This window comes from Galeopterus variegatus, unplaced genomic scaffold (genome assembly GCF_000696425.1).
Source record: "Galeopterus variegatus unplaced genomic scaffold, G_variegatus-3.0.2 Scaffold1946, whole genome shotgun sequence".
NCBI lineage: Eukaryota > Metazoa > Chordata > Mammalia > Dermoptera > Cynocephalidae > Galeopterus > Galeopterus variegatus.
In genome coordinates this window covers 342,006-356,960 of record NW_007728057.1, presented here as the reverse complement: position 1 = coordinate 356,960, position 14,955 = coordinate 342,006, and the positions used below count along the sequence as shown (strand labels likewise).

General features: G+C 49.5%; 1 protein-coding gene and 1 pseudogene across 1 annotated transcript in view; both read left to right on the top strand.

Annotated features, from left to right (window-relative positions):
* The window catches only part of USH1C (Usher syndrome 1C (autosomal recessive, severe)), a 38,288-nt gene extending 31,829 nt beyond the window's left edge, over nt 1–6,459 (top strand). Inside the window, exons 17-19 of the mRNA XM_008579711.1 lie at nt 2,355–2,464; nt 3,818–3,873; nt 6,005–6,459. Coding sequence (XP_008577933.1) covers nt 2,355–2,464; nt 3,818–3,873; nt 6,005–6,017 — 179 coding nt within the window. The 3' untranslated portion in view covers nt 6,018–6,459. The remainder of the gene's footprint in view (nt 1–2,354; nt 2,465–3,817; nt 3,874–6,004) is intronic.
* Nucleotides 6,460–8,764: 2,305 nt separating this feature from the next.
* On the top strand, nt 8,765–11,383 carry LOC103596136 (annotated as a pseudogene).
* The last annotated feature ends 3,572 nt before the right edge of the window (nt 11,384–14,955 follow it).

Here is a 14,955-nt window from a genome sequence, read left to right as displayed (position 1 = left end):
AATTTTCTGAGAACTAACCACGTGCCGAATGCCGTTCTAAGGATCCGGCACATAACCCTGTGTCTGCACGTTCAGTGTGTTCACTCATTCAATCCTCACGACAACCCCAAACATAAGCAGTGTTATCATCCTCATTTTGCAGTTTAGGAAACTGAGGCATAAAGAGCTTAAAGTACTTGTTCAAGGACCCACAGCCAATAAAAGGTGGAGGCAGGACTTGAGTCCTGGCAGTTTGGTCATGTTGCTTTACTGCCCAGCACAAGTGCCACTTCTGCCTGAGGTCATCTGCAGCCTTGCCCCCTCCTAGAGGGCCAGACAGCTCCCCACGTACCCCATGTCTCTCTTGTGGCAGGATCCTCTTGCTTTGCTTTTATCCCCTTATCAACAAAAACACCCTCTGCTGATGAGCGGAGCCTCTGTGAACCCCAGGCACAGTCTCTTGCTTCAAATTATCTGCCCATTCACCTGTCCGTGTCTGAAACTCTGCCATTAGCCATTTCTTTTTCCAAGTCAAGGAGGCTCTTCAGTGCTCCTAAGTGCTTTAGGGAGGCATAGGTGCCCCTCGGAGGGGGAGCCCCAGGCCCCGACCTCCCCAGGCCAGAGCAGGGAAGCCTATGATCTGATCCCTATGGGGACCCTGGTCTGGAATCGGGCTTTCACACAAGCTGGCAGTGGTAGAATGAGGTGGTAGAAGGTGAGGGCCTGAGGCAGGAGATGGAGTGAAGGGAAAGTCACCTGCTGGCAGGCAGCCAGGCTTCTGTGGGTTACTAAGGTGGGGTGCGGGCACTGGGAGCCTTGGGTGCAAGTCCAGCTCTGCCACCCATGGCCTTGGTGACCCCAGGCCCCTCTCAGCCACATTCTGAGCCTTCATCTTAGCTCTAGGAGGAGCTGCTCCTCTAGGCATTACCATGGCCCACTGCTGCCCACCCAGCCCAAACCCTCCTCCTCTGTCCTCATTTCTGTTCTGTGCCACCATTACCATGGCCCACTGCTGCCCACCCAGCCCAAACCCTCCTCCTCTGTCCTCATTTCTGTGCCAGCTGGGGGAGGGGTTGCTGCTTGGCCCAGAGAGGCCACCTGTCTGCCGTGTCTAGCAAGGAGAGAGGACCAGGATGGATGGGTGGCTCTTCCTGCCCCTCCCCACTTAAAAAGCCCCAGCCCAAACACTGCCTTACTGCCCCATCTTGGGTTTTTACAAAGTGAAAATTGAAAGTCACCTAGGTAGCCCCAGTCCCACTGTGCAGAGGAAACTGCATTTCGCCCTGCTTTGTCATGCAGGCAGCTCGTGGAAGTTTCCCAGGAGCACGTGTATTTTAAGCCACCACGGCCACCATCTTTACTAACATACACCACATTCCTGTGGGCCATCATGCCTGCAAGGCTTCTGGGTGATCTATTTCAGTGTAACCCAGAGAATGTTCTGTGGACATCAGGACTGGGAAAAATTCCTCAAGAAAGGGTTCTGATGTCTAAGAGATATGGGAAACCATGCACAATCTGTCCACTTCTCAGAGAGTTGTAATGCATATTAGCATGTTCAAGGCTCTGACAAGTCCTGCAATAACTATGTTTGGCTTATAACTCGGCTTTTCCCAAAAATTATTAGGTGACAGAACAGCTTATCCAGGAACACCTTTTAACACTATTCATTGATTCAACAAATATCTGTTAGGTTTCAATTTTGTGCCAGGGATTACATTAAGCCCTCATGGAGCTGACAGTATGGTAGGAGAGACCATCAATGAACAAATAACAAATAAATTTATGATTACGAATTGTGAAAAATGCTATATAGAGAAGGATCAGAGTTGTGTGAGAAAATAATTGGGAAGACCTACTTTAGATTGAGTTGGGGGTCAGAGAAGACCTCTCTGAGGAGGATATGTTTCATAAGACACGGAAGTAGAGAAGAGAGAGGGCAAGCATTCCAGATGGAACTGAACATGAAGGCTCTGAGTCAGGAAAGAGCCTGGCATGTTCAGGGACCTGAAGCAGATCAGCATGGCTGGGCCACAGAGCAGGACAGCTCGCAACACTCGTGTCTCTGATAACCTCAGGAAATGCAGGTCTGTCTCTTTCTGCAGTAACAGAGGTCTGTACAAGAGCTGGGTGGCAATTTGTCACTGGTGTCCTGATTCTACTGAGCTGGGGTGAAGGTGTGTGGATAGGTGGGGAGGAAATATCATTTGAGTAACTGGGTAGAGTTTCCCCTTGTGCTTTCCAAGTCCATGTGAGCCTTCAGAACCCAGGAGCAGGCCTCTTCTGTGGCCCCAGAGTGACCCCCTTTGCCAAGCCCCAGGCTAGGCACATACCACATACAGCCCAGTTGGCCAATCAGCATCATCATCCTGCAGGTGGCATTGTGAAAGGGGACGAGATCATGGCGATCAATGGCAAGATCGTGACAGACTACACCCTGGCCGAGGCTGAGGCCACCCTGCAGAAGGCCTGGAATCAGGGTGGGGTAAGAATGAGCCCCCTCTCCCTCTCCCTCCCTTGCCTGCCCACCTCAAACCCTGGCCTCTGCAGTCAGGCTTATAGTCAGGATGTCCCACCCGACCAGTACCCAGAATCTAGGCAACTCTTGGGTGACACCCACATACCCCATCCAGCTGATGGTCTAAATATGACAAGATGGGATTTGGAAAAATAAATATCAATTCCTGACCTTGAGTCCAAAAGGCCAGTGGCAGAATCACAGACTGCAGAAGACTGGGCATGGCAGCCCAGCCCCCAAAAAGACATAAGGTCTTCTCTAAGTGCACACTGAACAGGAATCAAGACAGCTTGGGGCTACTAGAAGTCATTAACAGAAGCAGAGAACCCAAAATGAAGGAGGGGCTTGTGGTAGTCTGCTCTGCATACATTAGACACCCACCTGGGTCAAGGCCACCACGTAAGGTCTCCCAGGCTGTGCATTGCACAATCTGAGGGGGTGCCCTCCTGTAGAGTATAGTGCAAATGGTGCCCACTCATGTGCAATGCACAACCTGTGCAACTGTATGCAGGCAGACAAGCCTGAGGTATTAAGTTCAGTGCCGACGATGCTGACCAGATGGGCCTAGGACCCACATGAAGGGATATGGAGAAGAGAAGACTCACGGGTAACATGATGACTGTCTTTGATTATCTGAAGGGCTGCATTAGGGTAGAGGGAGCAGAAGTGTTCTCTGTGATTCTCAAGGGCAGAGTTGGGTTGGATGGAAGGAAGTCCTGGGAAGAGAAAGAGATTTCAGCTCATATTAGGAGCTATCTCATGGTAGAGGGGCCCAGTGAAATTTCAGATACTTTTCAATGGATATAGCCAAGCCAAGGATGGACAATGATGGGCAAGCCAAGGATGGCAGTGATGCCATGAAGGGATTCCAGTGTTAAGATCAAAAAGCCAGGCCAGAAGTTCCCCAGTTGGCTGTGCGTCAGAATTGCCTAGGGAACTTGTTAAAAATAGTTTCCCACAATCCACCCCTGACTTTCAGGGGCCGAATCCATGAGTCTACACTTTTAAGAAATTCCCCCAAGTGATTTTGAGGTTACTGCCTGGCCCTGGCCCATAGATAAGCATTTGGGGCCTTGCAACACTGGGGTCTATGTTTCTGGAGCCTCAGAGACTAGAAACTTCCCCAGACCGGGGACCCTACAGTGGAGCCCGTCCCCAGCAAGAGGACCTCCAGCCCTGCCTGTACCTGCCTCCTCATGGGAAGAAAGACCCAGCTGGCTGATCCTCGGCCATGATGCCCAGAAATGGGAATGGATTGTCAGGGGCAGACCCATCATCCACCCCTGAGCACACCCCAAGTCCCACGGCTTCTCCCCACAGGACTGGATTGACCTTGTTGTTGCTGTCTGCCCCCCCAAGGAGTACGACGATGAACTGTAAGTGTGTGCGGGCATCCAGCCCACCACCTCCTCTTCCTTCTCTTCCAGAATCTTGGCCACCTTCCTCTAGCCCACTCAGCCCACCCCCAGCTTTCATCCAGCCTGAAGAAATGGCCCAAGCACACAGCTTCTAGTAGTCATAGCTTCTAGAAAACTCCTGGGCTAGAGAAATCCTAGAACTAAGTCACGGTCCTCAAGTATTGTCAGAGCTGCCTCCAAAGCTGTCTTGTCCAAATTCTTCCTTATATATAGGAAACCGAGACTTAGATAAGGTCTCAGATAGGTAAACAGTGAAGTTGGGACAAAGACTCAGGATTTTTGATTCCCCACTCAGAACGTTATCCCCTTTAACATTATCAGAACATTTAAAGATTTCTGTGTCCATCCTTCACTCTCTGGAAGGTCTTCCTGATGTCTGACTGTATTCACTCATGCTGCATCTCTAGGCAGCCAAGACCACAGGCTTTTGCCCTCACTTGGTGGGACCTCCAGACAGCCTTGGCCCAGTCTTTCTTTCTCTGTGATTGCCTACGTGTCTGCCTCTGTATCTGTGCGGATCTATATTCTCTCCTCCTCTCTCTCTCCATCTTTGTCTCTCTGCCTCACCTAATGACATCACCTCCCCTCCACACTTGCTGGTCACACCCCTGCTTGCCCAACATGGCTGTGCCTGCCCAGCAGAAGCTGAGTTCCTTGCATGTCTTGGAGACACCAAGGTTTAGTGGCTGCTAATTCTGGAACCCAGGACCTCAGCAGGACCCGAGGCAGGAGCCGGGTGAAGGGAGAGGTCCAGTGGAGCTCTGCGTGGGAATAACTGAGCCTTGTTTTGTGTTTCCTGCTCTGCTCTGTGTATGTAGCTCTTCTCGTCCCTCCTCTGCAGCTGAAAGCCCCCAGCCAGTTCGAAAGCTCCTTGAAGACCGTGCTCCTGTGCACAGACATGGGTTCCTCCTGCAGCTGGAGCCCGCGGTGAATAGGCAGACAGGCTGTGGGGCCCCGTCTGTCCATGCTGCGTGCAGTGGCCATTTGCTGCCCATGCTGTTGGCAGGTTCTTTGGACTGGCATCTGTAGGAGTGCATGAGGCACCATCCCTGCAGTGCGCCGCAGGCCTGCTACTAGCCACACTGGAATTCTGTCGGGCTCAAAGGCCTTTCCACTCAAGGGAGTGGAGCAGATCTCAGTCTGGAGCACTTGCGTGGGACCCAGGCATCCTGACACACCACAGCCCCTGGGACCTGCCTCGGGTCCCACACAGCATCCAAATGAGCAGGATGGAGCACTGGGCACCATTCCCTCTTGGGCACAGCTGGTGCCTCAAACCAGGCATGCTGGGCTGGGAGAGCCCATGGGAAGCCCAGCCTGAATTTTCTCCCAGAGGTGTCCTAAGAAAAATGTGCCGCCCTTTCCTGTGACTGCCACCCTGCAGGGAGCCCCTGCTCCACCCCAGCCGCCATGCTTGGCTAGAGCCAGGACTATTAAGAGTTTTTAAAGGCTGGTCCAAAGAACCAGGGTTGCAGATTAGAGTTGCTCATGTCCTGTTGTGCCCCGTCAGGGCCTAAGCCCTGCTCAGACCAAACTGTTCTCTGTGCCTTCTCCCTCCCTTGACTCTGGGCTCTATCTGTGGGACACAATGTGAAGCCTACCTTTGGGATGTGTTTCCCACCCTGTGACAGGGCTGTGCCCATGGACAGAGCTGGCAGGTGGCTGTGGAACTGGTGTCTGATGTGGCCTGAAGCCCACAGTTGGCAGTATCTGGGGCAGACCTGGGCGTGGACTTGTTGATATTTCTATTACAAGTTTCCCAAAACATTAGGGCCTCATGCTCCCAAGACAGTTGGCCTGCTATACCATGTCCTCTGGGATGGCCTAAGTGGCCCTGTTTTCTGTCACTTGCTTTTTGCAAGGAACCCCACACTCTTTCTCCCGGTCCCCTCCTTCCCTCTTCCTAGGTGTTCCCCTTGCTTTCTCCCTGGCCTCCTGTGTGCTGTGGCTGTGGCTGGTGTGTGACCATTGGGGCCCACACCAAGAGGGGCCTCTGAAGTTTGGCAGGGCCTGTTGTGCCATCTTGCCCTGGGCCGAGTGGGCTACCTCAAGGCCTGCACCCACCTGGCCTGTTTCCTCTTCCCCATAGGACGTTCTTCTGAAGTCCAGAAGGAGAAACCGAATTCACCCCTAGAAGACGATGAGCTCTGGACCCACCTCCCAAACACAAAAGCCAATGACCGTCCTTGAAAGAGCCCAGCCTGCAGGCACCAGAAGGCATCCCTGTAAACCCAGCACCCAGGAATTTCAAACTGAACTAGGCCCTGAACTAGGGCTGGATAAGGAACACTGAGGGCCTCTCTTCTCAGGGCCACCATGGGGGAGGGAGCAACCAGTAGCTCCGGAGAGGGCCTTAGGGATCTGGTCCTGTGAATTTGGTCTCTCCCAGTCCTGGGGGACTCCTGCCTTAAGCCCTAATAGGACCCAATTCCTGAGTCTCTCTCCATCCCTCTCCTCCCGCTCCTGCTGTAATTGCTGCCAGGATCACTGCTGCAAGCCTTACTCGATTTCATTAATAAAATAAGAGATTTCTTTTCCAGTTTATGAGAGTGAGTGTGAGTGTGGATTTGAGCAGCAGATTCAAGACTGTCAGATAAAAAAAAAAACCATAAGGTTTCGCCCCTATTCAAGGGTGGTGTTTTAGTCTGTTTTCTATTGTTATAACAGAATACCACAGATTGAATCATGTATAAAGAAAAATTTATTTCTTACAGTTCTGGAAGATGGGAAGTCTAAGGTCGAGAGATACATCTGGTGAGGGCCTTCTTAACATTGCAGAGGACACCTCGTGGTGAAAGGGCAAGAGCATGTCAAACTGGCTTTTAGAACAGACCCACTCTTGTGATAACGCATTAATCCACTAATCCATGAATGGATGAATTAATCCATCCCCGAGGGCTGAGCTCTCATGACATAATCACCTCTTGAAGGCCCTTCCTCTTAATACTGCTACATTGTGGATTAAGTCTCAACAGGAGTTTTGGAGGGCACAAACATTCAAACCATAGCAGTGAAAACAGATCTCAGTGCTGTGATCTGGGTCTGGTATGAAGGACGTGATCCAATGGCCAGGGCTGGCTTGGAACAGAGGGTTGAGGCAGCAGCAGACCAGCTGCGCTGGGCTTCAGTATCTTCTCAACAGAGGTAGCAGGAAATGAAGTCCATGTGGCAGGGACTATGATCAATTCCAAAAAGCATAGCTGGAGGCAAGAGCCCCAAAGGTGCAGGGTACCCCAGCTTCTCTCAAGAACAGCAAGGCCACTGCTGCTTCTGAGGTGTGAGGTCACCAAGACAGGATGTGAGGGAGCAAGGTGCAGGGGGCACTCTCTCCATGAAATGACATCCAGCAGAATCACATGGAGGAGGAGAGGGCTTAAAGCAGGATGTGTAACTCCAAGGGCCCAGCAGGGGGCAAGTCAAGGCCTTCCTAGTTACAGGGACCAGAGACACTAGCTCAATGGAAGAGAGTGGGGCTGTGTCAGTACAGGCGTCTCATGGAAATCCAAGACGAGGAGACATGGTGTCACAGACCTCCTGAGAACTGGAAATGGAAGGTGGTTCCGATTTAAGGTGTCTTGGAGGAGCAGCTTTCTCTGTCCTTTGGTGGTTACCTCACAGCCTCTCAGCTTCTTGCTATGTGACAGCTAGGCCTCCTGTCTCTGCCACCAGCTTCCTCTGCTTCCTCAGAGCTCAGCTTGAACCTGGCATCATAATCACCTGTCTACCTCTAGGCAACCTTTCAGCTCTATCTCCACCACTGTCTGGCTCAGCCTCCATTTCCCAGTTCTTAATTCCCAAGGTAGAATCTGACTGGGCCAGCTCACCTGAGTGGGCAGCCCTTGGGTCAGGGACAATCCCAGGTCCAATCAGCTGTGGTTGGGGGTGGAGTTTCATCCCACGTAACATGGCTGCTGAGTCAGCAGGGACTGTCGGCAGCAATTCATGATCCCCAGCCCTGCTAAAGGATGATTGCAGTGTGCTTCCTTCTCCACCAAAGCCTGCGTGGGAAAAGGAAACTGACCAGGGTTCCAAGGAAAGGTACTGAGGGGAGAGTGCCTCGTGTGTGAGGGGAGCACAGGAAAACAGCTTCCCTGAGGTGGGACACTGCAGGGAGCCACTCAGGGACACCCACCACCTGTTCACTGGGTCGAGCCTCATGTTCAGTTGAATCCCCCACCTCATTCCACAATGGGTGGAACCCAAGCTGGATCCCGAGGACTCAGTGATAAAACAGACACATTCCCTGCTCCCAAGACCTCCCAGATTCATGGTTGGGGGAAGGGGCTCAGATTAAAATGCAGAAACTACATGTGGGACTGAAAGAAATCAATGGGAGGGACAGAGAGAGAGGAGAGAGATGGCCTGACTTTCCAATCTCTTCAATGGAGACAAAGCCATGGTGACTTTCTAATAACTGGCTCCCAGAGCCATGAAGAAGAATCCCCTGTGTTTTCTTATCTAGTGTCTAACCTGGCTCTGGACACAAGTTCAAACCAAGGTAGGAGGCGGGAGCTCATATTTGCTGACACCTGATATGTGCCAGGCCAGGGCTGGACCCTTGTGTCTGCCACCTTAGGCTGCAATACCTGGGTCTAGTGCATGGCCTCCTCAGAAGCCAGTGATAACAGCCAACACTTAGACAGCATGGACTGTATGCCAGGTATTGCTCTAAGCACTGAGCTCATCTACTCCCCTCAACAATCTATGAGGCAGGTACTATTATTGTCATCAAACCCGTGTTATTAACAGAAGATTGGTGTATAAAGAGTTAAGTGGCTTTTTTTTCTTCCGCAACGAGTTTACTGCCAGAACACAGGTGTCATGAAAACCACCACTAAATCAAAGCCAAATGGGAAAGGAAAAGACTCATTAACATTGTCATAATTGGACATGTAGATTTGGGCAAGTCCACAACTACTGGCCATCTGATCTACAAATGTGGTGGGATCGACAAAAGAACCATTAAAAAGTTTGAGAAGGAGGCTGCTGAGAAGGGAAAGGGCTCCTTCAAGTATGCCAGCGTCTTGAGTAAACTGAAAGCTGATCATGAGCGTGGTATCACCATTGATATCTCCCTGTGGCAATTTGAGGCCAGCAAGTATTATATGACCATCACTGATGCCCAGGACACAAGGGACTTTATCGAAAACATGATTACAGGTACATCTCAGGCTGACCGTGCTGTCCTGGTTGTTGCTGCTGGTGTTGGTGAGTTTGAAGCTGGTTTCTCCCAGAATGGGCAGACCTGTGAGCATGCCCTTCTGGCTTACACGCTGAGCGTGACACAACTGATGGTTGGTGTTAACAAAATGGATTCCACTGAGCCACCCTACAGCCAGAAGAGAGGCAAGGAAATCATTAAGGAAGTGAGCACCTACATTGAGAAAATTGCCTACAACCCTGACACAGTAGCATTTGTGCCAATTTCTGGTTGGAATGGTGACAACATACTGGAGCCAAGTGCTAATAAGCCTTGGTTCAAAGGATGGTAAGTCACCCATAAAGATGGCAATGCCAGTGGAACCAAACTGCTTAAATCTCTGGATTGCATCTTGCCACCAACTCGTTCAACTGACGAACCTTTGCATCTGCCCCTCCAGGATGTCTACAAAACTGGGGGTATTGGTACTGTCCCTGTGGGCCAAGTAGAGACTGGTGTTCTCGACTCTGGCATGGTGGTCACCTTTGCTCTAGTCAATGCTACAACTGAAGTAAAGTCTGTTGAAATGCACTGTATTAGTCCGTTTTCTGTTCCTATAACAAAATACCCGAGACTGGGTAATTTAGAGAGAACAGAAGTTTGTTTGGCTTACGATTCTGGGACAGCTGCATCTGGTGCAGGCCTCAGGCTGCTTCTACTTGTGGCGGAAAACAGCAGCCAGCAGAAGGTACGAGCAGATCACATGGTGAGAGAAAGCAAGAGAGAGAGAGCGGGGAGGTGCCAGGGTCTTTTAAACAGCCAACTCATGTGGGGCCAATAGAGCAAGATCTCACTCAGGCTCCCGTCCCCCAGGGAGAGCATTAATCCATTCATGAGGGATCCACCCCCATGACTCAAACAGCTCCCAACACTGCAACATTGGAGATCAGATTTCCACATGAGTTTTGCTGGGGACAACATGTCCAAACTCTATCATGCACCATGAAGCTTTGAGTGAAGCCCTTCCTGGAGACAATGGGGGCTTCCACGTTAAGAACGTGTCTGTCCATCCAATTTCCAGTGTTAAATGACATTGCTCCTTTAAAGTTTCAACAAAGCCAATAGCCAGAAATGTCATGAGGATATGGCAATGAGACCCTGAAACTAATTGTTGGCTGCCTGTTTCCCAGTCTTCAAACCACAGGAAGAGCCCACATTTCCCAGCTTAATCATCCAAGGCAGTGAAACTTAGTGGGAAATTTGAAAATTTATGGGGGCTTTTTTCTGGTTGTCATAATGATAGCCGGCGGGGACCAGGGATGGTAGATGTCCTGCAATGCAGGAAGAGTCTTGCTCAATGAAGATTGCCCCACTGGACACTCACATGGATGAAAAGCCTGAGTGTAATTATTGGAGCCCAGAGCCTAGCTGCATTTTACAAATTCCCACAGCTTTAACATGCGTGGAATTTCCAGGAGTGTCGTGCAACAACTACGGAAATGAGGAAAGAATGCACTTCCAGAATCTGTAGTGAAGGGTGAAGATTGACTCAATGTTGGTGGTAGTGGAGTTGCAATACCACATACCTGTTAACAGCCTGCATTTGTGAGGGTCCCACATGAGGTGATTTATGCATGGACACACACATCTGAGTATTTTTCCTGTAGTCCTGCCCAAGCAATTTTATGTTGAAACACATGCTATTTTGTTTCACATTTATTTTTTCTTTATCTTACAGTTAAGCTATCACATTGAATTAAAATATATTTGTGCGAGAAAAAAAAAAAAAGAACGTGTCTGTCAAAGATGTTCATCGTGGCAACATTGCTGGTGACAGCAAAAAAGACACACCAATGGAAGCAGCTGGCTTCATTGCTCAGGTGATTATCCTGAACCATCCAGGCCAAATCAGTGCTTTTTATGCTCCTGGGCTGGATTGTCACACAGCCCACATTGCTCACAAGTTTGCTGAGCTGAAGAAAAGATGGATCAGCATTCTGGTAAGAAGCAGGAAGATGGCCCTAAGTTCTTGAAATCTGGTGATGCTGCCATCATTGATATAGTTCCTGGCAAGCCCATGTGTGTTGAGAGCTTTTCTGACTATCCTCCTCTGGGTCATTTTGCTGTTCATGATATGAGACAGACGGTTGCTGTGGGTGTCATCAAAGCAGTGGACAAGAAGGCTGCTGGAGCTGGCAAGGTCACCAAGTCTGCCCAGAAAGCTCAAAATTCTAAATGAATGTCATCCCTAATACCTGCCACCCCAGTCTTAATCAGTGGTGGAAGAACGGTCTCAGCACTGTTTATCTCAATTGGCCATTTAAGTTTAATAGAAAAAGACTGGTTAATTATAACAATGCATCATAAAGACTTCAGAAGGGAAGGAGAACGTTTTGTGGACCATTTTGGGTTTTTGTGTGGGAGTTTTAAGTTATTAGTTTTTAAAATCAATACTTTTTAATGGAGACAATGTAATGAAAAATCTGTCACAGAATTTTGAGACCCATTGAAACAAAGTTTAATGAGGAAAAAAAAAGAGAGTCGAGTGATTTGTGCCCTAGGTCACACAGTAAGGAAGTAGTAGGGCCGAGATTCCAACTCAGGCACTATGGCTCCAGAGACCGTATGTACCCTTTTCTACCATGTGCTGTATAGGGTAGGGCAACCCTCATTGGAATGTCTCAAACTCTGGACTGTTGGCACAACAATACCCCACGCACAAACATTTGAATACAGCTAATGTTCTGTGTTCAGTGATGGTTACTCCCTCTTGTGACCCACGAATACTGCTGCTGAGTCCTTCAGTTTGTTGATGCCTGGAATCTTACCATTTGAAATTCCTCTCCAGCTGTTTTTAGTTATTGGCACCTCAGAGTGAATGAGTTTATCGGTGCTTATCAGAACTTGATGAGTGAGACAATGAAGAGGGCTTTGAACCCCTGGTTAGAGGAGAGGGCAGGGAAAGTATGCCACTGAGTAGGGCAGGAAAGGGGACTGAGAAGAGGCTGGAGACATGGATGACAAATTCTGAGCCATAAGGTCGTCTAGGGCAGGTAGGATGTGTGGACCGTAATGAGCTTCAGCTTGCTTTTTTATGAGGCCTGACTCCCTCTTCATTGTCATCAAGGAAATCAATTCCCTTTAGAAAGTTGTCTCATATCGAACCCATAGCTCTCCCCAGCAGATGAGCTGGTATTAATCATGTAAGAAAGTAGAAAGATCCAGAAAATTTGTATAGAAGTGGGGACCTAAAGAAGTTCCTGACCTGCTTTGGGAGTCATAAGAAGCATGGCTGAGGTCAGGATCCACAAAGAGGACTGGGCCAGACATGGGGTCCGCTTTAGTGATCAAGACTGAGCAATCAGGGCTAACCCACCCAGGCCAAGGACTGCCCATGTGCCACCCATTCCCTCCCACGCATGGCAGAACCACCACTTCCACCCCAGCTCTCTCTCTAACCAGCCAACCAGGCAGCCACCTAGCAACTCATCAGATCTGGCCCACAAGATGAAGCCTATTTGTCACCTTTGAATCTAACCCCCATCTTTGGATATTCAAGAAAACTGAGGCCAAGGAGGGAGTGATTGTCAAGTGAGTGGGTGGCAGAGCGGCCCTTTCTACTGCACCACACACTGGAAACACACACCTAGAAAGCCTGAGGATTTGAGGATGCCTTTGACTCTGAACTTTTGGAGAGTGAAAGCCCAGCATCTCCTCACACAAAGCAGGTCAATTTAGACAGCAATTAACCTTTCCATGCTTTTCCCACACACATGTGGCATGGAAGACAATTGACAGGTAAATATTTGCAGAAAATAAAACTATATATATAGGAGAAAAAAACTATATATATATATATATATAGGAGAAAGTAGTAAATTCTTGCAATCAATCAGCAAATACGTATTGGTGTGTCCTCTGTGCTGGATACTGTTCATGGTGCTGGGGACAGAGGGGAAATGAAAATCGACAGAAGTGACATCTAACTTTTATTGAGTGATTTTTTTTTTCCTTTTTGTCTTTTTTACTGACCGGCAACGGGATCGCAACCCTCGGTGTTGCACCCGCACCATGCTCAGCCAGTGAGCGGGAACCGGTCTCCACATGGGATCCGAACCCTCGGCGGGAGCGCCGCCGCACTCCCAAGCGGCGCACTCTCCAGTGCGCCACCGGGCCGGCCCTGAACTTTTGGCTTTCTGTTCATCTCATTGAAATTGCTTCCCAAGTTGGTCCTCAGGGGTTGCTGAGCTGGCTTTGAGTCTCTCACTTCTGAATCTTGAGGTCAGAGGTGAAAGGCCTGAGTTTACAGCCTTTGTGCTTCTGAGACCCTCCCTTTGGGCCCGTGTGAACTGGGAAGCTTGTTCTCACCCAGTTCTAGCCTCATTCCCAGGACTGAGATTTGGATAAGAATCTCTGACACTTCCCGGCTCCCTGGGGCCCAAGCTGGCCATGCCTCTGTGTGAGCCCATGGGGGCAGGCACAGCCTTCTGGGGAAGACAGGTGGGGCTATGTGGTGCAGGGAGAGGGCAGAGGGCTGCAGCTGTCCTCCTGGGGCCTGGGGTTTGCAACCCAGGAGCCCACCGCAGGCTTAGTAGGAATGAGATTGCTGCTAACTACTAGGTGTTTACTATGTGTCAAACACTGTGCTGAGCTCTAAACGTGTAGTGACTCATTTAATCATTACAACAAACCCTATGTAGGTAGACAATGCCATTATCTTCATTGAGGAAACCGAGGCACTGAGGTATTAACTAACATGCCTGAGGTTAGATAGTGGCAGAACCAGACCCAGGCATCCAGGAATCCGTATCATTGACCTCTGTGCTGTACTGCTTCAAGTAGATGAGAAAGAAATGACATATAGAATCTGATTTCAGAAGCATCAGTAAAAACTCCAGCCAGAAATTATTCCTCCCTGCCTCTGTTTTCTCTCTGCTTCCTTGTGTCTTCTACTCTGCAGAGTGAGCCAGCCAAAGTATAAATCAGATCATGTCTCTGCCTTGTTTAAAACTCTTCAATGTCTCCTTCACTGTCCTCAGGACAGTCTAAACTCCTCAGCCTGGCATCCAAAGCCCTTCATCGCCTGGCCCCTGACAATTTCCCCAGCCCTGTCTCTTGCCAGTCACTTCCTTTGCTCTGGCCACATAGTTTGGTTTCCTGGGCTTGCTATGCTCCACCACTTCTCTGTGGCTTTGCACTTATTCACTCCACCCTGTCTTCCTCATGCCCATGTGAACTTCCATGCATCCATCAAGGCCTAGGTCAATGGTAAAAGGGGAGCAGTGGGCCTGGCATGGAATGAGAGCTCAGCCAGTGTGAGCTCACTGTTCCCTCCTGAGATGGACCCTTTGGGTTCCGAGTGACAGAAACCCTACTCGAGGGACCACTGAAGTGAAAATTCCAGGAATATTTGATGTCAGGTTTGGCTAGATCCAGGAGCTAAAACAATTCCTGACATCAGGAATCTGTTCAGGCCATCTGTATTAGTCAGGGATCTCCAAAGAAATAGAAGCAGCAAGAGATATATGATGGTACATTAAAAAGTTCATGTATTGGGCTGGCCCGGTGGCGCGCGCCGCTTGGGAGCACGGTGGCGCTCCCGCCGAGGGTTTGGATCCCACATACAGACTGGTTCCCGCTCACTGGCTGAGCGAGGTGTGGACGCAACACTGAGGGTTGCGATCCCGTTGCCGGTCCCGGTCCGGTACGGGGGCGACACTGAGGGTTGCGATCCGTTGCCGGACATGAAAAAAGACAAAAAGGAAAAAAAAAAAAAAAAAGTTCATGTATTATCTTTTAATTTTATTTTTCCATGAACTTTTGAACTTTTTGAAGTACCCTCATATGTGTGTGTGTGTGTATATATATATATATATATATATATATATATATATATAGGT